General features: G+C 50.6%; 1 protein-coding gene across 2 annotated transcripts in view; it reads right to left on the bottom strand.

The window, feature by feature from the left end:
- The window catches only part of ITGB5 (integrin subunit beta 5), a 113,117-nt gene that overhangs the window by 13,597 nt on the left and 71,630 nt on the right, over positions 1–27,890 (bottom strand). For both annotated transcript variants that reach the window (XM_046001827.1, XM_046001826.1), the window contains 2 exons: positions 24,450–24,584; positions 17,416–17,845 (listed from right to left, as the gene is read on the bottom strand). In XM_046001827.1, coding sequence (XP_045857783.1) covers positions 17,416–17,845; positions 24,450–24,584 — 565 coding nt within the window. The remainder of the gene's footprint in view (positions 1–17,415; positions 17,846–24,449; positions 24,585–27,890) is intronic.

The raw sequence follows: 27,890 nt of genomic DNA on the forward strand, positions 1-27,890 counted from the left end.
TTGGCCTCCCCCCAGCACAGTACTCCAAGCAGGTTCTACCAGCTGTGGGGCCAGCACACGAGATACAGCTACTGGCCGTCGTGGTTTAAAGCTTCCATTTAAAAAGCGTGACCCCTACAGGTCTTCCAAAACTAGGCTGGTCTGGTTACACTTTAACCTGACCCAAATGTCTCAGAACCTGCAGCTGGGCCTCAACCTGTCTTTCCCCCAAGCTGCATGCACGGAGATCCCCCACATCTTCCGGGTGGCCCTTAGCCTCTCCTAATGCCCTAGTAGGAAAGGAACACATTATTAAAGTAACAAGGGCCATTTGGCCTCGTCCCAAGGATCAATAACCTACCAATCGCCAGTAAAACTAAATGGGGGACTGGGGACTTGCTCCTGGCCAACAACACCCAGAGGGCCTACGCAAGAACTCTTCAGCAGAACACAGCTCGTTTATAATGCTGCCCCCAGCGCCTTGGCAGACTGAGCTGAATTTAATGATGCCCATTTCATACTGTGCAGACATAAAAATATTTTCACTGCACAAAGGTAGGGATATTGAAGGGCATGTGAAAGCACTCTGTAAGCTGTGGCTCGCTCCACGTGCAAGTTATTATTACTACTACCTTCGTTAGAATGATTGATAGCTAAATGGACAGGAAGTTGTAAATGTGTCTATTTATACAGAATTTCAGCTCCATAGAATTCAACAGTTCCATCAGCACAATGGTGCTTGTGTGGGCTGTGGGCCAAGCCACGGCCCCTTCCCTCCCTTTATAAAACAGAATGCCGACTATTAAGAGGAAGGGGCGCCCTCGGGGCAGGCTGGGGAGGAGCTGCTAGAGGAGAGAGGAGCACCAGGGGCCTGGAAGCCAAAAGGGACACGAGGGGAAGGCCTGGCAAGGGCAACAAGAGATCAAGAAGGGCAAATCCCAAGGGGCTGCCGGGTCTGGGCACAGTCCGCAGGGCTGAGGGCAGAGTCCAGCCGGGAGAGAGGCGGCTGCAAGCTCCCACACGTGATCTGGTTGTGCAAGGTAAGGAGGAGACCGGGAGGAAGGCAGACAGGATATTCTGAAGATGGGATTCATCTGCGTACTCTTCTGACTGAAGACAAAGATTCAGAAGAGAGAAGACTTGGAGGGAAACAGAGGATCGAGGGAATGGCAAGCTCTAAAGAGGAGAGATCACAGCAGAGAGAGATGAGGGAGAAGGGGAGGCAAGCGGAGCGGGGAGGGCTGTGGCCGGAGTGGGATGCTCAAGCTTCCAGCCGAGTTGAGAGAGGCTGAGGGGCTACATGGAGCCAAGTTCAAGTCTGTCCCTCACCATTTACTATGTCACCTCAGGCAAGCCCCCAAACCCATCGGAAGATCTGTTTTCTCATCGTCAATGAGGACAATGTCTTCCTCATGGAAATGGTGCTAAGAAATACAGTGCTGTTGTAGGTAAAGCCCTAACTCGGTATCTGGGGCATGGGGGTGCCCAGGAAATGGGCCAGAACTGCTGTGAGCTGCCACCAGAGCAAGCCGGGAACGTAGACACCAACGCAGTGGACAGCGTCAAGGGGAGATGCAGGGACCGTGGGGTTTGGGGGAAGGGGCGCGCGTGAGGCACCACCAGAGTCTTCAGGGAATGAAGGAATGGCCAGGATGTCAGTAAGTGACAGGGAAGGGGAAAGTCAAGGCTGGTGCAACTGGATGGTACACCCTCGAAGGCGGGGAGGGGGTTGGAGGTGGAAAGCAAGGATCTAAAGGGGGCCCTGAGGAGCTGGGAGACTGCTGACTAGTGTCCCCACCCACTGTTCTCAAGGCCCACCCGTCTCAGGAAAGAGGGGGCAGTGGGGACTTCTGCAGGGGCTCAGAATGAAGAGGAGCCTGTTTACCATGGAACACAGGTGGTGGAGAATGGGGACACAGGGAAACGCTGGGAAAACAGGGCCGTGCAGTGTGGTGAACACGTGGCTTCAGAACCAGAACGCCTGAGCTGGCCTCCGGAATCTGCCACTTACCAACAGTTACTGATGTTTAACCCCCTGTATCTTGGTTTCCTCACTGTAAAGTGGGCTGATTAAAAACGCCTCCCCGTTGGGTTGTCGTATGTGTTAAATCGCCTAACCTACATGAAGCACTCAGTCAGCGTTTACAATATAGTAAGCGCTCGATAAACACCGGCTAGCTTCCGCATCATTGGTGCTATAGTGGGAGTACAGGAGGAAGGGAGCTCGGAGCAGATCTCAGAGGAAAGCAGGGGAAGTTTTGAGGCTGGGTCCAAAACTGCAGGGTTAAAAGCTCGCATGAGTTACCTATCCATGTCCAACCCAAGGCGAGAACACCCAGGCCCTGGTACAGGTGCTCAGCAGCCTCTAGAACCTTGGTGGGGAGCCTGACACCATAAGAGTGCCATGGCCCTGCTGGGGCTGCTCTCTGAGGTACATCTGAGGCAGCACAGGGTCGCCCAGGAGGGAAGCCACCACTCCCCTCCATCCCCAAGTTGGACTTGGACTCTGGGCCTGCAAAGGACCCAGACGGGCATGGAGTGACCTCAGAGGAGATGCCTGAGGGCCACGGGGCTTGAGGGAGGAAGAAGGCAGCCTGAGATGGGCAGAACCAAGAAGTGATTCTCTTCTCCCCGTTCTCATCTGGCGCAGGAGCAAGGGGTCACAACCAGGCAGACACCAGACCCTCAGGGCACAAACTGTCTCTCCACAGCTGGCCCCACATAGTTTCCATCCAGCTCTGGAACACACTGTGGCTTCCCTCGGCAGCAGCTCCAGTCCCTGCCGAGGGTCTACTCTGGCTCTCTGAAGGCTAGGGAGCGGAGGGAGAACTAAGCCCGGTTCCCCTTCTCTTTCTCCTGGTCCTGCCTCCCTCCCTCCCTCTCTCCAGTCAGTGGCCCCCACACCCCCACACACAAGCAGACTGCTTGCTCACTTCCTCTCTTTCCTTGCTTCCTCTCCTCACAGACCCAGCAACCCCTCTCTCAGAGCTCTGTCTGCCCCCCAGTCTCCCCTCCTCTCAGAAGAGGCAGCCTATAAACAGGAAGTGGTGGAGAAGGAAAAAAAAGGGGTGTGTTCTGAAAATTTTCTGCTCATTTGGGTGGTTTGTGTCACCAAAGTCGGGTCTTGAATTCTCCCAACAATCGGCTTAAAAAGAGCAGGAAACCAACTGCCAGCTTTATGTGCTTCCAGTCACCGGTGTCTGTGAGAGGCAGGGTACTGACAGCTGCCGAGCCAGGGCACCACGGCAACCAGGAGAACAGCCCACGGTCCTGCCTCCTGTAACCCGGCAGGGGGGTCAGGGGTAGCGGGGGGCGGGGGGATGTCCGGAGTCCCCGCTCTGAGCCTGTGGACACACCACAGACAGGGCCCTTGTCGTCACAGACGTCCTGACACAAACAGGAGTCATGTAGGACCAAAGCCAGACGAGGGCTGACCTCTCTGGGGCCAAACACATATCCAGGCTTCCAGAGGGCACGGCCTCCCTTGCCGGGGCTTTTCGAGCAGGAAGGGGAAATCCCTCCTAGGAAGTACTCTCCGTGCCGACAAGCAGGTCCGTTACATAACAGGCCCTCTCACGTGCTCAGCGCGTCCCTACCACGCCCGTGCCGCCCACTGGTGTCGGGGTGTCTCTGAGTCTGGTCCCGTGGGAATCCCCTCCCACTACTTCAACTTTCCCTCTGTACACTGACTTTGGTTCCAGAAAAAGTAAAGAATGGAGAGTTTTGAAATGCAAATGATCTTAGCCTGGCTGCAGGCACCCCAGCAACCACTGAATAACCCTCTGGACAGGTCACTCTCGACAGGTGTACCCTTGACATCACGGGCTTTCTGAGTCCGTGAACACGGTGCTCTCCTGCCAAGGGCGGTCACTGATGGGAGAACATGCCCTGGAAGGGCTGCTCCCCGATGAGAGCACGGTGCGGCCTCGCTCCACACCAAGCCCCGAGCTCAGCTCTCTGACCGGCTCCGTCCTATCCTTGTCACTCTACTTGAGATGCCTTGGAATGGCTCGCTTTGGGGATGTCTTTTCTCAGTGACACTGCAGGGCTGTCTCGGCTACCTACTTGCTGTCTCTGGGCCTCGGTCCAGTTCCTTCATCAGGGAAAGGGGGATCGCACCTTGTCTACTGAACAGGATAGGGGAGTTTCTGTGTAATGTGCCACAGAGAGGGGACAGCTCACTGCCTTTAAGCGATTTTTCATTGCATTGAGACACCAAGCCATGCTTAAAGTCTCCTAACCTAGAGACCTCCTAACCTAGAGAGAGTCTCCTAACCTACTCACTGGGGGCAGGCACTGTCTAAAGCACTTCACGTGGATGATCCCATCAGCCCTCCCAATGGCCCTGTGCCACCCGATTTTCAGGGGCAGAAAATGAGGCACACAGAAGCCACATGAGGCCAAGTAACTTCCCCAGAGCTGCAGGGCAAGTAGGTGCCAGGGCAGGGATCTAAACCACATGCGTTTAACTCTGGAGCCCACATTCCTAACCACTACCTGCACGGCTTCTGTAGCACAGTCGTGAGTAAGCGACACAAGTTAGGACAGTACCTAGCATAAATGCTCAAGCAGCCCAGGTAGTGGAGTTGAAAATGTGCAACAGGCCCACCCCCAGGCCTGGCTCTTTTCATTTTTTAAAAAATTTTTTGAAGATTTATTTTAGAGAGAGAGGGAGAAAGCGCATGCAGGAGGTGCAGAGCGAGAGGGAGAGAGACTCTCGAGCAGACCGTGCTGAGCTCGGAGCTGTCATGGAGCCCAATCCCCGAGATCGTGACCTGAGCTGAAACCAAGAGTCGGACATTCAACAGACTGAGCCACCCAGGCGCCCCAAGAATGGCTCTTTTAATCACTGATCATTAAGCCCCTTGGCCTCTTCCGTAAAGTAAAGGCAGCAGCCTGGGAGGGCTCGACAGTCCCCCCCCACCCCCCACTGTCATAATACTGCTCAAGGTCGGAGCAGGGAGAAATCTGGGGCGCTTGTATGGGCTCCAGGCTCAGCTATCGGTTCTGGAATGGCCGAAGAGAGAAGGCATTTTGGGTGCAAAAAAATAATGCTGCATGAGATCATTCGTGAAGATGAAAACACTGCGCAGCCAGGAGAGGAAGTATCCGCGGAGAAGAGATGTACCAGAGTGGGAAGCAAGGGTGGGGACACAGATACAGGCCTAGTGTATGCATGTAGGTACGGATGGATGGACAGACAGACAGGAGGGAGAGGAGGATGTCTGAGGATACAGGAAGGAAGGAGGCCTATTAGACTAAGGAGTTTAAGTTTATCCTTTGGCTCCCAAATGGCCTGACAACAAACTCCTGTGGCTTGAGGTCAGCAGAGAGCCTCACCTGGAGGCAGTGTCCACTGGGCTGCCTTCCCACGGTGCACCTGTCCCTCCCCCAACTCAGGTTCCACGTGGCCGCCACAGGGCTTTTCTAAAATGTAAACCGTGATGACACTCTGGCATAGAGCCCTTTCCTGGCTCCTTATCACCTGTAGCCCAGCTTTTGCATTTCTATTTTGTGTACCAGCATCCAGGCCCCCCCTTGAGTCACCCCAGTTTCTGGCCATTGCAAAACACGTACGAGGTGCTGAACACTGGCGTGTTTTGGTTTGCAGAATTCACCTCGCAGGCAGACCAGGAGGGTGGTCAAGGAGAGGGAAAGAAGATGAATTTGGAAGAAATATAAGCGGTCAGGGGACAACCTGTTGGCAGATGGAATGTGGGCAGTGAGAAGGGAGGGAGAAGGATGATTCCTGGGTTTCTGGTTGTGTAAAGGGGAGATGAGGAGAATGAGAACCACGGCCGGGAGGAAGAGCTGGAGACCGGTTTGAACCATCATGAGACTGAGGTGCATTTAAGACACCCAGTGGAGATGTCAAGAAGTCGAGTGGCTGAAAGGAGCTGAGCAGCAGGTTTGGGCGACAGGACAGTATGGGCACGATGAGGGAGAGGACAGCCACACCAGCACTGAATGGGTCACTAGGGGGAAGGACCCTACAAAGGGGACTCAAAGTGGTGGCCGAACTACACGAGAGAGCATTTCAAGGTGGGCATGGCCAACAGCGTCAACCACTGCAGGAAAGTCAAGACCAAGGCTGAAAAAGTCTATGAGCTGTAGTAGCACAAGGCTGTTAGGGATCTGGGAAGACTGAATCCAAACTGGACTGAGGTTAGGATGGACTGGGGGTGGACAAATGTTTTCAGAAATACAGCTGCGAGGGGCACCTGGGTGGCTCAGTGGGTTAAGCTGCTGCCTTCGGCTCAGGTCATGATCTCAGGGTCCTGGGATTGAGTCCCACATTGGGCTCTCTGCTCAGTAGGGAGCCTGCTTCCTCCTCTCTCTCTGCCTGCCTCTCTGTCTACTTGTGACCTGTCTCTGTCAAATAAATAAATAAAATCTTAAAAAAAAAAAAAAAAGAAATACAGCTGTGAGTATGGGGGAAAGAAAGGGAAGTAAGAAGTGGGAGGTTAGGGTTTCTCTTTCTCTATTTATTTATTTTTTTTAGAATGAAGAGACCTGAGCATGTTCAAGAGCTAATGGAGGACTTCATTAAGAGGAAAGTATAGGGGCGCCTGGGTGGCTCAGTGGGTTAAAGCCTCTGCCTTCAGCTCGGGTCATGATCCCAGGGTCCTGGGATCCAGCCCCACATCGTGCTCTCTGCTCCGCGGGGAGCCTGCTTCCTCCTCTCTCTCTGCCTGCCTCTCTGCCTAGTTGTGATTTCTCTCTGTCGAATAAATAAAAAAAAAAAAAAAAGAGGAAAGTGTAGATATAAAATCACTTATCACATGGACATACTTGTTTATTTACTCATTTGCCTCAACCCGTTAGCCTGCAAACCCATACAAATCAAAGATGGTGTTTTCTTTTTGTTTGCTCAATGCCTAGAATTGTCAGGCACATAGGAGATGCTCAGAACATGTCGCTAGAGGCTGGGAACATCATCAGGACAAGCCTGAAGCCCTGAGGGAAGACATCCAAAGCTGTAAATTAGAAAGGGAATAGAGAAGTACTATTGAGGTTTACGAACTCACATGTGATTCTTGAGGTATTTCAAATTCTTAACACATGTCCAAGAAATCCAGAGATTTAGAATACCATGAGGAAAAAATGGTTAAGAGTTCTTTTTCCTTTGGCAGGTCATGGTCACAGTCAAGCAGAAGTCACAGGCTTTGCCCCAGACTCTTGCTCTGGCATATTGTTCAGGTTTCTCCAGCCAAAGGCTCTTCAGACACGTGAACAATGACGCACCCTCCGTCTCAGGGCTAGCTGCTCCTCTGTCCTTGGCTTCATGTCAATGAACCACCCCTAACAAGGTCAACTGATGGTGCTTCCCAAGGGGCAACGTCCTGACAAGCCCCTCACCCTCTGTCTTCATCTGCTGGACCGTATGTTGCATTCATGTTGTATTTGAGCAGCAAAATGGGACCACCGCTAAACAAGTGAGGTGATGTTGCTTTTAAGCTAAGCTTCTCCAAACCTCAGCATTACGTTCTGAGATGACAGCATTGTCCAGAAAGCTAAGACTCCATTGTCAAGGCAACAGCCCTCTCAAAGGATGCCTCTGCCCTTCTTGTCTTAGCACCCAATTTCTCAATGCTGATGCCTGGCTGCCAAGTCCCTTGAATTACTATAGCATTTCACATTAGGACAGCAAGGAAAGGACTTGGTCTCTGGCCCAACTTACCAATCACAGGAGATTAAAGCAATGGATGGAGGTAGAAAAATCTGTATTCTTTAATGAACTCATCTTTCCAGTTTCAGAGCAGTCTGTAAACAGCTGAGTGAGATGAACCATAGTCCTCACAGGACCCTAAGGAATGCTGACTCAGAAAGAAAAACAGAGGGCTTGTGGCCAAAAGAAACAGAGGTTTCTCAGATCAACAGCTTGAATCTGGCTTAACTTGCCCAATCCACCTGGCAGGCACTTCTGGGGGAATGCCAACCACATCTGGAGAAACATGAATTTGCTACCCTCTTGATCACTGCAACAGGATGAGAGGATTACTATTTTCAACCTGGAGATCTGTCGTGTTGTGGTTGGCTAACAGTTGCCATGTTCCACCCTCATTTGGCCACTGTTCAGAGTCGGGTGCAGCATTCTTAATGGACAGAGCTGGTCTGGAATGTCACATGAGTGGGCCACGCTGAAGCTTGGCTGCCAGGAGCCCAGCCAAGCCACAAGATGGCAGGAAGCAGCTGCCCAAGAATACCCCTGAAGGTTAGGGGGGGTGGGTTTTTATTGGGTCAAGGCGTTGGGTCAACCGCTGGTGGGAAGTGTGGCCAACAGGCCAATCTTCTCAGCCACAGTCTCTTTCACTTGGGTCGGATCAGTAACAGCCACATCAATAGCCTGGTAGAGTAACAACAACTAAGTGACATCATTCACGTCAAAAGTGGTTTATAAATTAGAACAGGCGAACAGAGGTTCCTGTCAGGAAAGTGGGTTCAGCATAATCAATAACAACAGAGAGACACGCACTGAATACGAAGAGGAACATTCTGTCTTCCATCAAATAGTCATCATAAAAGGATGGGTACCTCAGCCAGTCCCTTGGTTCACATGTGTCCTTCAGCCTCACCTGCTGCGTCTGATACATCCTTATGCAACCCAGACACTCACTCACTCAGGAAAACAGACACTAAATGTTTCCTAAAATTTTGACTGAAATAAACAGCACTGATTAGGTAAGACTTGGAAAATGTGGGCTCAGTGCTTGGGTGGTGGCGGTGGCGAAGGCTGGATTGGTAATTCACAGGTTTGGGAAGGGCCCCATGCTAATCGAAATAAGTAAAATTAGGTAGAAATGAGGTAACTATTTATTTGCAAGGTTCTCCTGGTCTGAATCTCTAATCAAGAATCATATAGGTCACCTGGGTGGCTCATCTGGACAAGTGTCCCACTCTTTTTTTTTTTTTTTTTTTTTTTTTTTTAAATATTTTATTTATTTATTTGACAGAGAGAGAGGTCACAAGCAGGCAGAGAGGCAGGCAGAGAGAGAGGGAGAAACAGGCTCGCCACTGAGCAGAGAGCCCGATGCGGGGCTCGATCCCAGGACCCTGAGATCATGACCTGAGCCGAAGGCAGAGGCTTAAACCACTGAGCCACCCAGGCGCCCCAAGTGTCCCACTCTTGATCTCAGCTCAGGTCTTGATCTCAGGGTCATGAGTTCCAGCCCCACGTTGGGCTCCACACCAGGCATGGAGCCTACTTAAAAGAATCACAGTGACCTTTAGTCCCAGTTCTGGGTCTCAGTTTCCCCAAGTGTAAACCATTCAACAGGTAATACAATGTTGATCCACTGTGTGTGACTGATGCTATTAGGAAAGGCACCAGGACACAAATAATCCCACTATTTTGTGGGAACATGATGAAAGCAAAATGCTAAAATAATATACTAACTTGGGAAGTATATTTCTTTAGCTTAGAGATGGTGGGGTCACCTGATCAAAACTTTTTGGGGTATTGGTTATGAAATGGAGTAATTGGAGAGACCCTATTCTCTGGGTCAGAGGGCAACAGTCAGGGTTTAGGAAGATGTCCCAGACAGAGGAAGCCAAAGCTGCAGTAGGTCAGACTCAGTCAGAGCAACTTCCAGACACCAGGGAGCATTTGCATCTGGGTGGTATTCTTAGGTCAGTGTTCTTAGAGCCATGGACACTCCCCCCAAGCGACAACAGGGTTCCTGCATCCAATTCTACCCCACCCCACCAGAGGCACCGAGCAGCAGAGGCCTATAATCGATTATGTCACAGTTTTCAAATCAAGACCAAACTCAAAGTTATGGCTCAACAACCAAGAAATGAAACCAACCCTTAAGTGCTCAGTTTAACTAAGAATGGGAAATTGTCTAATGTGTTATTCTATAATATCCAAAAACTAATACCACCCATGACTAAGATCTTATTGTTTGCATTCTCATGGTCTTCCTAGGATTTTCCTTTGCTTTTTAAGTTTCATTATTCATTATTCATTATTTCTTTCACAAGCCAAGTGTCATGCCCTTAAGGATCAGTCCTGAAGTTCAAAGGCATGCACAGGGTCCTCACCACAGGGGCTGCTCTTGCACATTTTCCTTTTTAAATAGAGAGAGAAGGGCAGTGAGGTGTGATCCAATGCTTAGAATAGTCCATTTTTCAGAATCACTGGTGAATTGTTGCTTATGATCTTTGCAGAAACAAAATCTGGGCAGTGAGCAAGGGCAGTAAGAAAACTCCATTCCCAGAGCTAAGCTCAGAGCATGGAACAAGGCAGGTTCTCAACACGGCTTCCCAGTATTCTATCCCTTGTCTCTCAAGATCTCGTACAAGAATGCATGGTAAAGGCAGAAGCATGAATGATTCATACCCTCATTCCTAAATCCCAGCAAGTTTCTGAGAAGTGGAAAATTCTAGGGGCAACAAACAATGGCAAATTAATTCAAGCAACCCCAGCTCTGGAACCCTGGAACCCAGCACAACACTTGGCATGTGAACAGTGCTCAGCGAGCTGTTACTGAATGAGATGAAATCAGCAACCTTCCTAAAACAAAATGACCTGCAATCAGAGAGCATAGTTTCCTTATCTGTAGCCGCACTAACATTGGGTACTTGTTACGCTCTGGTTTTCCCAAAGAACTCTCTCCAATCACAAGCTGCAAAAAGCTAGCTGACCCGAGGCAAGCAGTCCAGCGTATCTGGTACAAGTGGCTAGTCTGAAAGACGTACTGTTTCCTTGTAGAGCTAGGCCCTAAATGTTGGTACCTTTCTGTCTTTCAAGTGAACTTGAGCAATGTCTGGATACAGATGGAATTCTTAGAGAATTCTTGATCATGGGGTGCCTGTTGAGAATTTCTGAAACCAACCTGTTCTATGCCATGAATGTCTCTGAAGTTTATATTTGGGGAAGAAAATGTTTTTCCAGGAAGGGGTGGGGTGGGGAGACCAGACTGTGATGTTTACTCACACTGTCCAAGGAGCTTTATAAACGTTGTTTTCTTTCTTTCTTTTTCAAAGATTTTATTTATTTGAGAGAGAGTGTGTATGTGAAGGGGAAGGGCAGAGGGAGAGAGAAAATCTCAAGTAGACTGTGCCGAGCGCAGAGCCCAACACGGGGCTTGATCCCACATCCCGGAGACCCCGACCCAAGCCAAAACCAAGAGTCAGATGCCCAACTGACTGAGCCCCCCAGGTGCCCCTGGACGTTGTTCTATCTGATGCTCACAACTCTCTGGGGTATTTGACAGATAAGAAAATCTGGCAGAAATTGAGGGTTACCGGGAGGGACATGGGTGGGGTGAAATACGTGATGGGTAACAAGGAGGGCCCTTGTCACGATGAGCACTGGGTGTTGTATGGAACTGTTGGAATTACTACACTGTACACCTGCAACTAATTTTATACTCTGTGTTAACTAACTGGAATTTAAATAAAAACTTAAAAGAATGTATCTGTCAGGGAGGGGGTAAGTCAAGAGTCCAAGGTCACAGAGGTAGAAAGGGGCAGTGCCAGGTTTAGAATCCAGACTTGAACATGCACTGGGAAATGGTCTCCATGGAAGTGTCTTTACTAATGAGGGGTACAGCATTCCTTACAATCATAATTATTGAAGAAGCCTGTAACGAATTCTGTTCTTAGAGCCTCCATACAATGGAACGTCAGTCTCTTAACTTTTGCTGTCATGTGCATAATTCGGATTTATGTAACAGCAGGTAAGGGAAACTGTGATGTGGCTATTCCCTTGGGGAAAAGAAGCCCTATCTCTAGAAAATACATATATTTTGTGTTCTTATATTTGCCGTCAGCACCTGGGTAACCATCAATAAACCGAGCAGAGATAGATACATATTGCGAAAACCTGAAGAATTTCCTAGGCTCTCCCAACTGAGGCGCACCGTGGTAGCAATCCCGGCAAGAGGCCCCTTTCTTAGAACATTTAATGTGTCATTTAATTCAAAAGGTACTTTTCGAGGCCTTGGTTGTGGAGGTGCGCTCAAAATGGTCCTCTCAAGAGCCATTTATGAAATATGCAAATTTCGATGCAGTGGCAGAAGGTACAACTGTGACCACAGGCCCAGGAACGGCCACCGCGATACTTATGCTGAGTGTGAAAAGTACACTTCTGAAGAAAAACAGGATAAATATGGTGAGAAGGACTTTTATAAACATAGCTGGATAACTACTGCCAAAGGAGGTGTTTCATTTGGCAAGAATCGAGAAGTCTAAAACCAGGCCTTAATGTCAGAGGAGGCTGTAACTGGAGAGGAGTCACAGAGCCTCATGAAGCGTTCTGGAAACCATCCGCCCAGACCCGGAGCCTGGCTCTAGCCACTGGCAATGATGCCACTACCGTGGCTCCCATTGTTTTATGTTTAGGAGAGAACTCCAGATGCCCCTTAGCCTCTGACTGCCTGCCACGTATTAAAAGATTTATGTATCTATACAAAAATCTAGATTAAAAAGAAAAATATATATATAAAATAAAAACTGGCCGAATGGCCTATTAGAGGAAGTAAAATATTTGAGACCTCCCTTAGATGTACTTTTGGGGTCTTGCACTCACAAGACCAAAAGGGCTCTGTTCAAAATTCCATATCCTATTTAAGTTTTCCCAATATATGAAACCCAAGAAGCAGGCTGATCGTTAGCCAGTTACTCAGTGTACCCCAGTGCAGTCATTCGAAGTACGGAGGGTACTGAAAACTTCAGGGCTGAGACTGATTTCAACAGTTTACCACAACGGAGTAACTCACATCCCAGGAAATGCACTGTTTGGGTATGGTAACCGGCAAAGAGCAAGGCTGGCGCAATCATCTTTTATTCCATTAAGAACAACTATACAGACCACGTCCTACTTCTGTTCCAGGAACAAGAGGGATTCTGAAGGGTCAACATTTCATGAGACTCAGAAGAACAGAAACCTCACAATGGCTCCCAAAAGCTCCCTTTGCACACACAGGGACAGTCTGTGGACAGAACCACTCTCTAGGTTCTGTTGCCTCTAGAAACCAGAGGGAAACACAACAGCCCTGAGTGCACACACACTGGCATGATGCGTGCCAAAACTTGTAACAAAAGCTGTTCCACTGCTTCCGGACCTTAGTCCGATTGCTCCGCTGCTAACTTTAATGCCTCATGACATGTTAAAACCTGGGCTCTCTCGCATTCCCCCTCGGTCTCCTCTGGGGGGAGGGGGAGGGCAACGGGACAAGGGACTGTGAGCCTCTGACAGACAAAGAGACCAAGAGAGAAGCGGAAGGAGCTTCTCCAGGATGTCCCCACTGCCAAGCCTGGCCCTGGCTCTGCCAGAGCCCCCGCATGAAGACAGACCACAAGCACACGGCCCCTTGTGGCCCAGGCTGCAGGGAGAGGGGCGGGAAGGACTGTGAGAGAGTGCTGAAGTCAGCTGCTCCTGAGGCTCTGAGTCAGCACCTTCCAGACCAGGGTGGCTGTTGGGAAACAGACTTCTCTCCCACAAAACCCCAAATGCAGCAGCAGCCCAAGAGCTCGAAACCCATGGGCAAGGCTGCGGAGCGGGAGCCCTGAGCTGACCACGTGTGCTAAGGAACTGGGAGCTGGAACCCAGCACCCACCCAGTCACCGCTGCCCCATGAGAGACAGGAAAGGAGGAGCGGGGTGCTCCATCCATGTACAGGAACTAGTCCTGCCTGGAGCCAGGCTCAGTTTAAAGTCCTTACTAAATAAGCAAACACAACGATGACCTCACACCAGAAACTGTTTTCCCCACGAAGACTTGGATAGCTTCATGCTTCAACTAGCTGCTGCTCTTCAAGGGAAAGGGTGGAGAGGGTAACTGGGGTTGCAGTGGAAAGAGAGTCAAAATGTTCCAGTCAATGAGGTATCAAAGTCATTCAAGCTTAAGGGCTTCCTAGGATATTATATTACCTGAAAAAAGCAAGACACAAAATTGTACAGACACAGACACACTAACTCAGGAAAAAAAAAGTTTAGAAGGAAAGATACTAAGCTCTTAAAGTATGACTGATGGAATTACAAACAATTTATTTCATTTCTTTCTACTCTTCTAAACCTAAGAATAATTCTGCAGCTATGTGAGCGAGCACAGTTTTGGAAGGGAGGCATGTGAACCGTGTGGGAGGAAGGAGTTCCTCCAGGTGGATCAGATGGTCCAAATTAATCCTGGTCACCAAAAAGGAGGCAGACAAAAAGGACGGACCACACATCTATCAATGGCATCGTTTTTCAAATTTTCTTTAACAAGTGTGTATGGCTTTCCAGTTGAGGGGGAAAGACATTCCATCCCAGCCTCCCTGAGATGTTAGTGACTGGAAGTACTGTGTATGGGGGAGCCTTGAGGGCTTCGAGAATCTCCCTTCTCTCTACGCAGGGACGTGAGAGTCTCCCAACACCGCAGAACTGTGTGCAGTGAAGAGAGAGAAACAGCACCGGGCAGAATTCTGAAATGCAAGATAACTCAGAACGGTGAGTTCGGGTGGCTGAACAAAAAAGCCGGGTATTCTCTCAATTATAGAATATCCTTTCCTGCAAAATAACAAGCTTTCCCTGCTGAGGCCACTCACGCCTCATCGACCGCGGGCCCTGCACCTCCAGGCTCTGCGCTGTACACAGAGAAACCTAACATCTGAGGGACGTAGAGGAGGCCTCTACCACGTAGCACGCCAGGTCCTTCTTCTACATCTTCTTCAATTTTCAAAAGAATGCAGAAACGAAGGGCAGGGAAGCATTTTAAGACAGGAAAACCAAACGTACGAGAGGGAGAGAACCGGGACAGTAGGCTGATGAATTACAGGGGCAGAATCTGCCCGCGTCGGCGGACTGAGAAGCCCGCGCTCCCAGGCCATAACGGACACAGTACAGCACAAGCAGCCTTCTGGAGGAAGACGGCTCAGAGGCTTGTTTCTGGCTCCTGAGGGGAAGGGAGGGACAGATTCATGACACTATTTACTAACACATTTCAAACAAGAAAAAAATACTGCTAAAAGCCATCACAGGCACTGGCAGGCTCCTTGGAGCTTTTATGGTGCTGGTGAAGGGACTGGGAAGTCCACCCACCACGCTGGAACTCCTGCATGGCCTGGCGGTTCACGGCGGCGGCCCCTCGAGCCCTGCCCAGAGGTGGTGGCATGGACTGAGAGAGGACCCAGTGCTCGGCGAGCCAGGCTTCTGTGCCAGGCTGGGCTCCAGGTGCTGTCTACACACACTTCATGCTTCACAGGAGCTCTGAGCCCAAAGTGGCACAAGCAGCAGGTGGTATTACTGGGTTTAAACCCAGGCCTGCCTGATCCTAAGGACTTTTTCTGCTAACTCAGTTAGAACCATCTAGCAGGGCGCCTGGGTGGCTCAGTGGGTTAAAGCCTCTGCCTTCGGCTCAGGTCATGATCTCAGGGTCCTGGGATGGAGCCCCGCATCGGGCTCTCTGCTCAGCGGGGAGCCTGCTTCCCCCTCTCTCTCTGCCTGCCTCTCTGCCTCCTTGTGATCTCTGTCTGTCAAATAAATAAACAAAATCTTTAAAAAAAAAAAGAACCATCTACCAAATCCCAGTCTATTGTCTGAGGGCAGGATCCCTGTTCCATTGTCAGCATATCAAATCCCAATTCTTCCACCCGTGACATTCCTCCATGACCTTCACATGCCCTGTACTTTCTGGAGCAGTGCCAGTTGTGAACATGCTGGTCCCACCGCTCTCATGCGTGCACTCCTACTTGCCTCACTCTGTGGTCTGCCCCAGGAAGCCTCACTTACTGATGCACATCGGGGGCCACCCTCGGCACTTGCTCCTTCCGAAGAGGGATGGTCATTCCTCCCACAGGGACAGGTCATTTAAATGCTCTGATTTGCCTCCCATGTTTCTGCTTTATCTTCCCTATAATACCCAAAGTTCCTTTCAAGTCAATACTTCCCAACTGGAGGACCACTCTCCAGGGAGGAATCCCAGCAAAGGAGAACACCCCACGGAAGGAACCACACTCCTGCCTATAATCGTTCCACTTGCTGGGTTTGCAGGCAGCATGGAGTTGGAAGGAATGCCTCCCGCCTCCCCCCTGCCGCGGAGACGTGATTTTACAGTATCTCATCGGAATGCAGCTCTCAGAATGGGAACTGCCAAACTGTAATTTAACTGGAATCCGTGGAAAGTCTTACACGTAGATTAAAAAGCTTAAGTGCTAAAACAGGACACAACAAAAACTGGGCTTGACTATGTTTCACTTGGAAAATTAAAGCCCTTCAGCTTTTGGTAGTGAAGTTAAAGATCACCTCAACAGTATCATGTGATTATTTAACAGGAGAGAAAAGGGAAAGTGGGCATCCTGTTAGGATGTGTTCATGGAAGAGGAACGTCCAGATCACAGAACTGTTCAGCGGAACTCTCCAGAATGACAAATAATATACTCAGGGCTGAGAGCACATTTAACAAACTGATGGAGTCCTCAGAGGAGGAGACGGGGTGTCTAGTGCAGAAAGAAAAGAGAACAGAGAAACATAAAGAAATTTTCAGATGGTTGACAGGCTGTCATATGGAAGACAGGGTCTAGAATGGGAATCAGTGGGTGGAAATGACTGAGACAACAATTTTCCGTTCAATCAAAAGAAGCTTCCAAACCATGTCTGTGGGAGGCAGATGATGGCCCCCCAAGATGACTGCAGCCCAATGCCCAGAACCCATGCCTGTGTTACTCTGCACGGTAAAGGGACTTCACAGATGTGGTTAAGTCAAAGCTCTCAAGATGGGGAGACTCTGGGATTACCCTTGCGGGTCCAACATAATCACAAGGCTTCTTGTAAGAGGGAGGCAGAATGTCAGAGAACGACATGGGACAACAAACCAGAGGTCAGACTCAGAGAACGATCTGAGGATGCCACAGTGCTGGCTTTGAAAACAGAGGAAGGGGCTATGAGCTAAGGGATGCAGATGGCTTTTAGAAGCCGAAACAGGCAAGGGAACGGATTCTCCCCTAGAGTTTCCAAAAGGAATGCAGCCCTGCTGACACCTGGATTTCAGCCGAATAATATCCATAGTGGACTTCTGACCTGCAGAACAGTAACAGAACATGCTGGTGTTGTCTGAAGCCACGAAGTCTACAGCGACTCGTCAGACCAGCAATAGGAGACAAATGCAATGTCTAACAAGAGAATACCCACTACTGGCCGCAGGGAGCTCCTCGTCCCAGGAGGCAATCAAGGAGAGACTAAACACCTACCTGTCAGGAATGCTGTGCAAGGAAGTCCTGGATGACCCCCACATACCCCTGTGACTCTAGGAGTTCTCAGCACACGGCAGGTCCTCCTACTGTTATATTCTACACACAGGTTCCCATTCCTGGGCCCAGTGGCGGGCAAGGCTCACCCTCGCCTTCTCCCAGGAGGACAGTGGTTAGTTAGTACAAGGCACCCTTTAGGCGGGGGATGCCTAGGGGTGCCCGAGCCCAGACCAGAGTTTTAATGTGCTCACAGGGTGCCTACCTGAGCAGAGGACCCCTCTGTTCCTGGCACAGGAGAAGTTGTCACACTGGCAGAAAGAGCCGTAGATCTTCCCAAACTCGCTCTCGAAGCAGGAGCACTGGTTGCAGCTGCACTCCCCACGCCCACTGCACAGGGGCTTTCCCTCGGCTTCCCGGCACAGGTTCTGGTACCCGCTCTGGCTCTCCCCTTCTCGGCACTCACAGCGGGTGCCCAGGTGGCCAGGGTTGCACTCGCAGAGGCCGCACACGTAGGTCCCGTTCCCACCGCACCGGGTGCTGTCGGACTCTACCCTCGTGCTACAGCCGCACTGGCAGCTGTAGGTGACCCCCACCTCCAGGCTGTCCCGGAACCCTACGGGCCGCAGGGTGAACGTGTGCTCCGTGGGCCTGCCGGGGCAGCTGCGGGCCTCCGCCGACACCTCGAAGGACGCCTGGGTGGGAAGGAGAGAGGGGACATTTTGGCATGGCCAGTTAGGGCCTCCCCACCACCCAGAGGCCCAGCTGGGGGAAGCACCCCTGAGGTCCTCGATGGAGAGCTGTGGCTGCAGGCCAGAGGCAGACGAGGCTCCCCCAGATCCACGAGCGCCCTCACTGTACCCAGGACGACAGCACTCAGGTGTGCCCAGGGCATGTGGTTCTAGCTCCCCTGCGTTTCTGCGTTACCCTACCCGCTCCTCCCACGAATACTTTCCCGGCATCCCCTCTGTGCCAGGCACTGAGGTAGCTGCACCCTTGACCTCGTGGCGCACAGGGACCCATGCACCCTGGCACCTGCCTGCCCCTCTGCAGAAAGGGTTCCTCTCCTGCTGGAGAAAGGACAAGAGGGCCCAGGGTCCCTGCCAGGGTGCCTGCCTCACCATGATACACACCTGAAGGCTCCCTCTACCCCCGGGTTCCTGCTCGCACTGGTCCTCCCAGCTGCACCCCTCAGCCCCAATCACAGCTCCGCGTCATCACTGATGAGCGTGCCACACACAGGGACAGACTTTTTCTTTCTAAGCACAGCCTGTGGAGAAGTGTCGCTGACCCCTGAGCCGCTCACGGGTTGCCCCAGAAACAGGCAGCCAGGTGGGCCGGCTGGGGATGGCCTCATGGGAAAGACCCCATCATCTGCCCACATGGCTGTGAGGGGAGGAGAGCAAGGGTGGGCTCCCCTGGGACAGGAGCGGGTGTGGCTGGTTAGCCAGGCTGCCCTCAGGGCCCAGAGCTGTGGAGGTCTGCAGACAGGCAGCTGACGCACCCTGACCCAATGCCACCCTGAAACACTTCTCCCCGAACAGTGGTGCTCCTGAAACAGACCGGGGTGTCCACTGACTGACCCCCTGCGTCTGGCCGGATGGCTCTATTTTTCAAAAGGCCCCTTAGGTCGTTCTGAGGTTCAGAAGGGGTTAGAAACCACTTTTAGCTATTGCTGTTCTTAATTGCATTAATCACTCGGGTTGGATTAAAGCTGATTTTTTTGAAAGTCATCTATAACTGGCTTTACCGGCCTCTCAGGTAACAAAGAGGTGTATTTTGGAGAACAGTGAAAACATGTTTTTTTTTTCTAAATGTTCTGTAGAGCCCTATCACTTTGGGGTCTTTATTAATTCTAAAAGGTCTCCCCTCAGATTCTGTGACATCTAGGGACACCGGGGGGTGGGGGGACAGGTGAGACTGAGCGGGAAGACAGACCCAGCGCTCCAGGCCCTGGAGAGAAATTCCCACTTGGCAGTAGGCCCAGCTCCAGGTGACCCAACGACGGACATCCAGGAATCAGCTTCAGCCAAGGGGTGTCACAGAAGCTGCTGCTAGACAGGTGAGCTGAGGATGATGACCAACAGCCAGAGTCAGAGGACACTGGGAGAGCCAAACCAGCTGCAGAGAGCTGGGACTAGCCCACCCACATTCTCCAGGTCTACACAGATGGTGGAAGGAGGCAAAGGGAGAAACAGGCTATGTTTCAAGGACCTGAGGTATAGGTGGGCTCTTGAGGTAAGGAAACAAGATGAGGACCCACCTGGGAACTGAACCCTGCCTCATGACAACAAACATGACTAATTACCGGGGTACAAATGCCTACATGTGCCAGGCACTATGCTGGGCATTTCCATGAGTGTCTCATTTACATGCCCTAAGAAGAGGTATTCTCATTTCCTGGAGAGGAAACAGGGCTGGTGGGTAAGGGAGCTTAGTGCTGGTCACAGAGCTGGTGGGGGTGGGACCTGGCTCCTCTCGGCACATCCTCTCCTGGAAGTGGGAACATGGCAGGTGTTCAGTATTCATGTCTGGGGACGGAGGGCAAGGCAGCCCAGCTAACTGCAGGGACTGCAAGATGGTGATCCGTAAGGGGGGGGACCAGAGGCATCTCCAAATCTACCTGCCTTGGGCTAGAGGGGATTCAAACCTCCAGACAGGAAGGGGGTGGGGTGCCTGACCAAAGCCCCCCACAGGGCCGTCAAGAACGCAGAGACCAACATCCCTGCTTTGGGAAAGAAGCCATGACTTGCTCAACGCTACCCCTTCCCGGGGCTACAGTGGTATAGGGCTTGTTAAATGAAAAGTCTCTGTCTCCCAAAGGCGTCTGGGGCTCAGAAATGGAGTAAGCGGCAAAGAAAGAAGCTAGACCAAGAGCCACAGGGATTTAACTACTGAAAGACTGCGAGGAGTGTCCATCTGGGAGCAGAACCTGCCCCCAGGGAAACCTGCCTGCACCAAGGGACAAAGTAACAAGAGAATTCGGTCTCCCCAGTCTTCCCAGTGTGCCTGTGTTTGCCAGGGAGTAAGTGGAGAAGCCAGAGGAGCCCCGGGATCAGTGCAAGCAGCCAGTGACCCAGGATTTAGAAAGGCTCATAGACTGTCTGCCTGGCTGGTGGAATGAGGAAGAATGGCCTTTAGGCAGTCCTGGTGGCTTTCCTCAGCCAAAGCTTTGGTCTAACCCAGGCCCTAGCTGTCAGGCCCATGTACCCTGGCATGTGGCCAGCCACCTGATAAGCAGAGAGTGACTCCGTCTAACTCAGCCACTGGTCTCGCAGGTCCTGCTGGGCACAGGAAAGCTATAAAAAGCACTTCAGGAACAACAAGTAAATCTGTTCTGCTACCCTCCTTTCAGAGTCCATTTCCCTGAGGGGTCAGGAAAGAATCCGGCCTCTGTCAAGCAGCTGGAAGGAGACTTTTCCCTGATTACTGCGGACTTCAACTGATACTCAAGGCTCCCCAGTTCCCAGAGATTTCCATCTCCCACTCTGAGATTCCAGAGGAAGGTCATGGCCATAGCAGCCCTCCCTCCCTTCCAGTCTTGTTATTTAAGCCTCATTGGGATGCTCGTGGTTTCCCTGCAGGACTGTTGGCCTGATCCACGCTTTCAAAAGGGCTACCCAGCCCCCACCCAAACCCACCAAACCCGGGGCTGTAGAGATGCCAAGTCCACCAGGAGCTCATTGAAACAAAGCGCTGGGCATGGACACGGACTACAGAGCCCCAAAGGAGGGGACAGGAGAGGGGGACACTGTGGGAAGCCCATGATGGGGCTCACTAGGTCCTTTGTACTGGGCGTTAGTGTTTGCTGTGCGGCTGGTCACTTGCATACTGATTTGTCGAAGTCAGTTCATGAGCAAACCTACTCCTAGTGGCTGGGCCCACTGGGTCAGCCCTAGCTGGTGTTGGGCCCAGAGGTGGAAAATTAGGGAAAAAAATCAAAATCACTGGAGAAGAGAACCTCATCGGATTTGACACTTTGAAGGTTTTATTTAAGGAGTATTTCTTTTGTCCCTCATCCCCTGCCACCTCTTCTGCTTCCTGCCTGGAGAGATCTCTTAACCCAGAGAACACAGAAGAGTCATAAAACCAGGGCCTCTGGCTCGAAGTGCCCATAAAGCCTCTGCCTGCCCCACCCCCGCCCCCACCATGCCCTGCTCTTCAAGAAGCTTTAGTTATGAGGGGGTGAGGCTCACCTGGCTGACACTTGAACCCAGCTGTCCCGAGGCTGTACCCACCTCCCCCCAGCCCCCACCATGGCCCATGTCCTCACCTACAGGCCAGACCCAGAGATACCCAACGACAGTTATACCCTGACTGCTTTTCTCCAGTAAGTCCCCAAGCCCATCTGCCTATCTCCTGCCATTCCCCAACTTGTCCACGGACCTCCCAAATCTTGGCACTGAAGGATAACACCCACCTCCCAAGTAACAGTCAGATACCTTAGCTTGGCCCCCACGTCCTGCCCATACCGCCCAAGCCTGCCCCAGACCCCACCCCACTCCCCTCAACTGCTTCCCACCTGCAAAAGGGCAAAGCATGTTCACACCCTCAGACTCCCTACTGCTCTGCACATGGTATGCCCAAGGATGGGACCTCCCCATCCTCCCTCCCACACCTGGAAAACCCCTACTCGTGCTCCTCAGCTCAAAGAGAACCCCTCTGTGATGCGGATCCTTCATCCCTGGGGCCGCTGGGACACCATGGCCAGCCTGCGGAGCTGTACACCTCACCCTCTGTGGGGCCGACTCATTGCATGTGTTCTCCTCTGCCAACTGGCCCTGGACACTGCCGTTAGCGGGAGAGCCCGCGTGCTCAGGAGCGGGAGCTGAAGCCCCTGGCTTCAGCTGGCCGCTGGAGCCCAGGTGTGAGCCCTCTAAAGAAAACTCAGTCTGGGAGGAGGGACAGAGGTTGAGAGATGGCCCAGGGTTAAGGGAATCAGACTGGTCCCAGCTAGAAGTGCATAAATGCATCTCTCCTTCAGCAGAAGGGGGGCCGAGGGAGAGCCCCCGCTCATTCCTTTGCTGGGGCTGGCTCCATGGTGCTGAGCCTATGCACTCCCAGGGCCCCCCACCCAGAAAGGCCCCGCCCCGTGCTCAGGTTATTTCTTTGCTGTTGTCATCTTCAAATTCTGTATTTTTTTTTAAGATTTTATTTATTTATTTGTCAGATTGGGAGAGAGAAAGTGCACACACAAGCAGGCAGAGGCAGAGAGAGAAGCAGGCTCCCTGCCGAGCAAGGAGCCTGGTGTGGGACTCGATCCCAGAACCCTGGGATCATGACCCGAGACGAAGACAGTGGCTTAACCGACTGAGCAACCCAGGCGTACCTCAAATTCTGTATTTTTGAACAAGGACCCCATATTCTGATTTGGCACTGGGCCCCGCAAATTACGTGGCTGGTTCTGCCCCTGCGTCGCAGGGCCCTGCACGAGCTTGCTTCTCATGGGCTGTCATGGCGCTGGCGGCAGCATCTTGTCCGTTGTGACAGGGGAACCACGCTACTCTGTGCCAGGCTATTTCCACCCACGGGAAGTAAGAACTCCACCCCTCCATGCAGCAGAGCCAGAGGCCGTGTGACCGTGGCCTCCTGGACAGCAAGACAACAGCGAAAGGCTTCTCTCTGAGCTGCAGGGAGGCTGCTGGCCCACCCGTGCGGAAGAGCTGTCCAGGGCGATCAGGGTGGATGAAGCACCTTCCTTCCATCTCTGTTTCAGCTTCTCTATATCATCCCAATACATCTGAGCTTTTTTGTTTTTGTGGGAAAAAATGCCATTTAGAACCTTTTTGGTGGGACACCTAGGAGGCTCAGTCAGTTAGGCATCTGCCTTCAGCTCAGGTCATGATCTCAGGGTCCTGGGATCGAGCCCCACGTCCGGCTCCTTGCTTAGCAGGAAGCCTGCTTTTCCTTCCTCTGTGATCTCTCTCACTCCCTCTCAAATAAATAAATAAAATCTTTAAAAAAAACTTTTTTAAATAATAAAATAATCTTTTTTTGTCTTCTAGACAATGTCCCTACTTTCCTGAGCTTAGAGAAACCCCAAATTTGTACACAGGGGTGTCTCCACAGAGGTGGTAAGGATGCCACCCCGGGCTTCCTAGAAAGCTGTCCTTCCCAAGCGCACGAGGCAGAACGCGGACTCTGGCATCAGGAGTTTCAGATTTGACTGGGTACTTGCGGCTCAACAGCAGCAGGACTTTCGGCCAAGTTTCTCAGGTTCCCCTGGGAGCCCCAGTATTCCTCACATCAAGGGGGGGAAGTAACGTCTATCTTACAGGTGCTGCAGGAAGCAGACGAAGTCCCTACTGGAAGCAGCACAGGGCCCGTCATCAACCCCCACACGACGGTGCACGGGTTATTCCCTCCATGGTAAGGATGACTAGTCAGTGACCACAGTCTGTTACACGCCCACCGCTTGTTAGCTGGGGGATCTCGGGTAGGCTGTGACGCTCCCCAACCTCAGGATGCCCAGCAGCAGTGAGCACAGCGCCCCGTTCCCCACAAGCCGGGGGGGGGGTGTGCACACTGAATGAGGTAAGGCACGGAAAGTCACTCAATAAGCCACGCTCCCGGTGCGGAGGCCCCCCGCTTCTTTGCTATCATACTTTGATCCAAAATGAACCCTCTGGAACAGACAGGAGAGAACAGAATCACAGGCAGCAAGAGGCCAGGGAATGGTGGTCGAGGGTACCAGTATCACAGCCAGAAAGCCCTGGCTCTGCTTTTCTCACCTGCTAACCTGAGTAAAACTACCTTCCCCGCAGGGAAGTGGTGAGGAACACAGAGCAAACTCATTGTTTTTCTTCCTCATCAGCCCCTTAATCCACACAAAGCTTCTACGCCCTCCACCGCTGTGGTTATCCACCCCATCGGATCAAATCAGAAGAGGTGGATGGCTTTTTTCCTAATTTGCAGAAGGAAAAAGCGAGGGTCAGATTATCCAAGGCACAGAACAAGTTGTCGAAGACTAGGAATGAAGGCCAGTTCTCTGATTCCCACCATACTCTCCCACCTAATTTCATTCCTGCCCAATGAAGATCATGTTTTCAAACGCCAAGGGCACAACGTCAGCCTGAGGAAGTCTCATGCGGCAGTGCACCGGGTGCTGCCTCCTGACTGAAGACCTCTAACAAGTCCACCTTGCACCCTGGAAACACAGCACAGAACAGGCACCCCCCACGACGCAGAGTTGGAAGACAGAATATAAGCCCCGAAAGGACTCTGATAAGTCATAAAAGTTACCAGAAGCCAAAGAATGATGACCAACGCTAGCAGGTTTAGTGGGGGGTGAGAACTTACTGTGTCCCCAATCTTCAGGCCTTCACACTTCCTCTGGCCGGGGTAGGACACACCGTCCTGGCAGGTAGCAGTGAAGAAGAGATTAAGGTCCTCAGGCTGATCCCAGACAGAAACCTCCACTTTTGACCGGATGCTCTGAACAGAGAGAGAAGACAGAGCCAGAACCATTTAGTGCAGGCTGCAGCAGAGATGTTCTCCACACTGGTCCTCGGAGGCCCACAGGACCGTCCCTAACTCAGGAGCCTCAGGCCAAGGCAAGTCACTGGGCTTGGTTCATGGCCCATCCCTCATCCTTTCCCTTCTCTGCACACCACACCCCACCTTGCTAGACCTGGCCCGAGCTCTCCCTCTGTGAGCTCAGAGAGGTTGACAGTGGTCCATCTGCCATATGGTAACTTTATCTGCTTCTGGGGGGTGATATTCTGTCCCCACTCACCACTCCAGAGTCACCTCTCGTCCACTCAGCTTTGGACACGCAGCTCCTCAAATCTTGCCATGTGCTCCCTAGACTTTGGTGGTTTAATGGGCCTGGGATAGTGTTCCCTCAGTCAATGGCTCTTCTCTTCCCCTGGCTAGCATCTTGTCAACCTTCCAAACCAGTTCAGCAGGCACTTTCTCCTGGAATCCACCTGGCCGATCTTTGCAATCACACCCACCCTCCATCAGATGAGGGCCACGTTCACTGAGTTTTGAATCATATTCTGAAAGAATAGTATCTTACATGGGGATAATGTTCTCAAGATGGTGAATGAAATAAAAGTCAAGCCAAAGTTACCCATCAGAACAGAAAACATAAGACAAAAAATATCAAGTGTTGGAAAGATGTGTGGAGCCCCTGGACCCCCACTCTGCTGGTATGAGTTCGACTGGTACAAGCTTCGAGAAAACCATTAGGCACTGTCTACCAAAGCCTGGACCAACCCTGGACTTAGTAATTCACCGTAGGCTTATACCCAACAGAGACACGTACTGACCAGAGATACGCATGAGAATGTTCACAGCAACACTGTCCACAGCAGCTAGAAACCAGAACCACCCAAATGCCTGTCAATGGTAGAAGAGACCTTTAACAAAACAATTAAGGTGTGTTCACACAGAACACCATATAGTAACAATTAATGAAGTATCACTACTCACCATGACATAGACGAATCTTATAAGCCTGCCTGAAAGAAGTCAGACCCAAAGAGGATATATACTGTATGATTCTATTTATATGACATTTAAAAAGAGGCAAAATTAATGGTTGCCCTTGGAGCGATAAACAGTGGAAGAGGGCACAATTAGGTGGTTCTGGGTATTAGTAATATTGTTTTTTGATCTGGGTGCTGGATTCTCAGAGCTATTTAGCTTATGAAGAGTTTGTGCAAATTTCTGCACGCCTGTACGTTGAAAAACTTGCAACTGAAAATCTCTAAAGAGGGCATACTTTGGAGACTCAGGGCAAAGGAACTCTCTTGGGTCTAGGGTCCACATTTTACAAAAAATAAATTTGTTTATACACAGATACACGGACCCCAAGTTCAGCGATGACCCCGAGGCCCGCACCCTCCTCTCAGGTAAACTTCGGGGAACATGGCATTGAACAGATGGCTGGCAGAACCGCCTCTTGCTCTTTTGGGTTCTTTTCTTTGTGGCTTTTTTTTTCCTTTCTTTTTTTTCTTTTGCTGAGCCTGTAGTGCTAAACTCGAATAAGTTAAATATGCAGTTTTTCCAACAAATTAATGGCTTGTTGAAAATACTCTCTGCAAAAAATAGTGTCCCCCTTTGTAACAAATTGTCCAAGTGCTTCTACAACTCTAAAAATACTCTCTTAAATCCACTTCCTCTTGTGCCAGCCTCAACCGGCCGAGAGTTGCATGAGTACCTCTCAACATACACAGTGCTCTTCTGCTGAACACGGTTCTTTACAAAGCTCCTGAACTCACTGAGCGGGGAGCTCCCAGAGCCGTATCCTATTTCTCCCTAGTACTGAACACAAGCTTCTGTTGAGTGAATGGATGGGTGCTTTAATGGCAGCTGTACTAAGGGGTTCAGACCTAGTGGAAGAAACTTAAAATTATTTTTGAGGCAGGTCAAAAATTTTTTTATTGCTTATACTGTGCCTTTTTTTCCTGTGACTTACTCATTCCCTAACTAGAAGCTGTATCTCTTCCTCTCTCTCCCCTTCACCCATTTTGCCCAATCCCCCACCTCCCCTCCCCTCTGGCAACCATCAGTTTATTCTATTTATAGATCTGATTCTGCCTTTTTTTTTCTTTTTTTTTAAGGATTCTACTTATGAGTAGAATCATATAGTATTTGTCTTTTTCAATCTAACTTATTTCACTTAGCACAATACCCTTTAGGTCTATCCATGTTTTCACAAATGGCACAATTACCATTTTTCTAAGGCTGGGTAATATTCCATTGTGTATATACACCACATCTATCTTATCCACTGTATACTTAGGTTGTTTCCGTATCTTGGCTTTTGTAAATAACACTGCAATAAACATAAGGGTATGTGTATCTCTTCGAATTAGTGTTTCCATTTCCTTTGGATAAATACCTAGTAATGGAATTACTGATCATGGGGTAATTCTATTTGTAATTTTTTGAGGACCCTCCACACTGTTTTCCAAAGTGGCTGCACCAACCTGCATTCCCACCAACAGTGTAAGAGGGTTCCCTTTTCTCCACATCCTTGCCAACAACTGTTGTTGTTAACTTTGGCCATTCTAACTGGTGTAAGCTGGTTATCTCAGTGCGGTTTTGATTTGAATCTCCCTGATGGCTAGTGATGATGAACATTTTTTCATGTGTCTGTGAGCCATTTGTAGGACTTCTTTGGGAGAAGTGTCTGTTCGTGTCTTCTGCCCAATTTTTGATGTGATTATCTGTTTTTTGGGTGTTGAATTTGAGGAATTCTGTGTAGATCTTGGATATTAGCCCTTTGTCTGTAGTGTCATTTGCGAATATCTTCTCCCATTCCATGGATTGCCTCTCTGTTTTGCTGACTGTTTCCTTTGCTGTGCAGAAGGGTTAAGTCCCAAAGTTCATTTTCACTTCTGCTTCCTTTGCCTCTGGAGATGTGTCTTGAAAGAAGTTGCTGTGGCCGATGTCAAAGAGGTTCCTGCCTATGTTCTCCTCTAGGATTTTGATGGATTCCTGTCTCACATTGCGGTTTTTCATCCATTTTGAGTTTATCTTTGTGTAAGGTGTAAGAGAATGGTAGAGTTTCATACTTCTGTATATAGCTAAATATTACTCAGCCATCAGAAATGATGAATACCCCACTTTTGCATCAACATGGATGGGGCTGGAGGAGATTATGCTGAGTGAAATAAGTCAAGCAGAGAGAATCAATTATCATATGGTTTCAATTACTAGTGGAGCATAAGGCATAGCAGGGAGGACATTAGGAGAAGGGAGGGAAAAATGAAGCAGGGAAATCGGAGG

Source organism: Meles meles, chromosome 4 (genome assembly GCF_922984935.1).
Source record: "Meles meles chromosome 4, mMelMel3.1 paternal haplotype, whole genome shotgun sequence".
Taxonomy (NCBI): Eukaryota; Metazoa; Chordata; class Mammalia; order Carnivora; family Mustelidae; genus Meles; species Meles meles.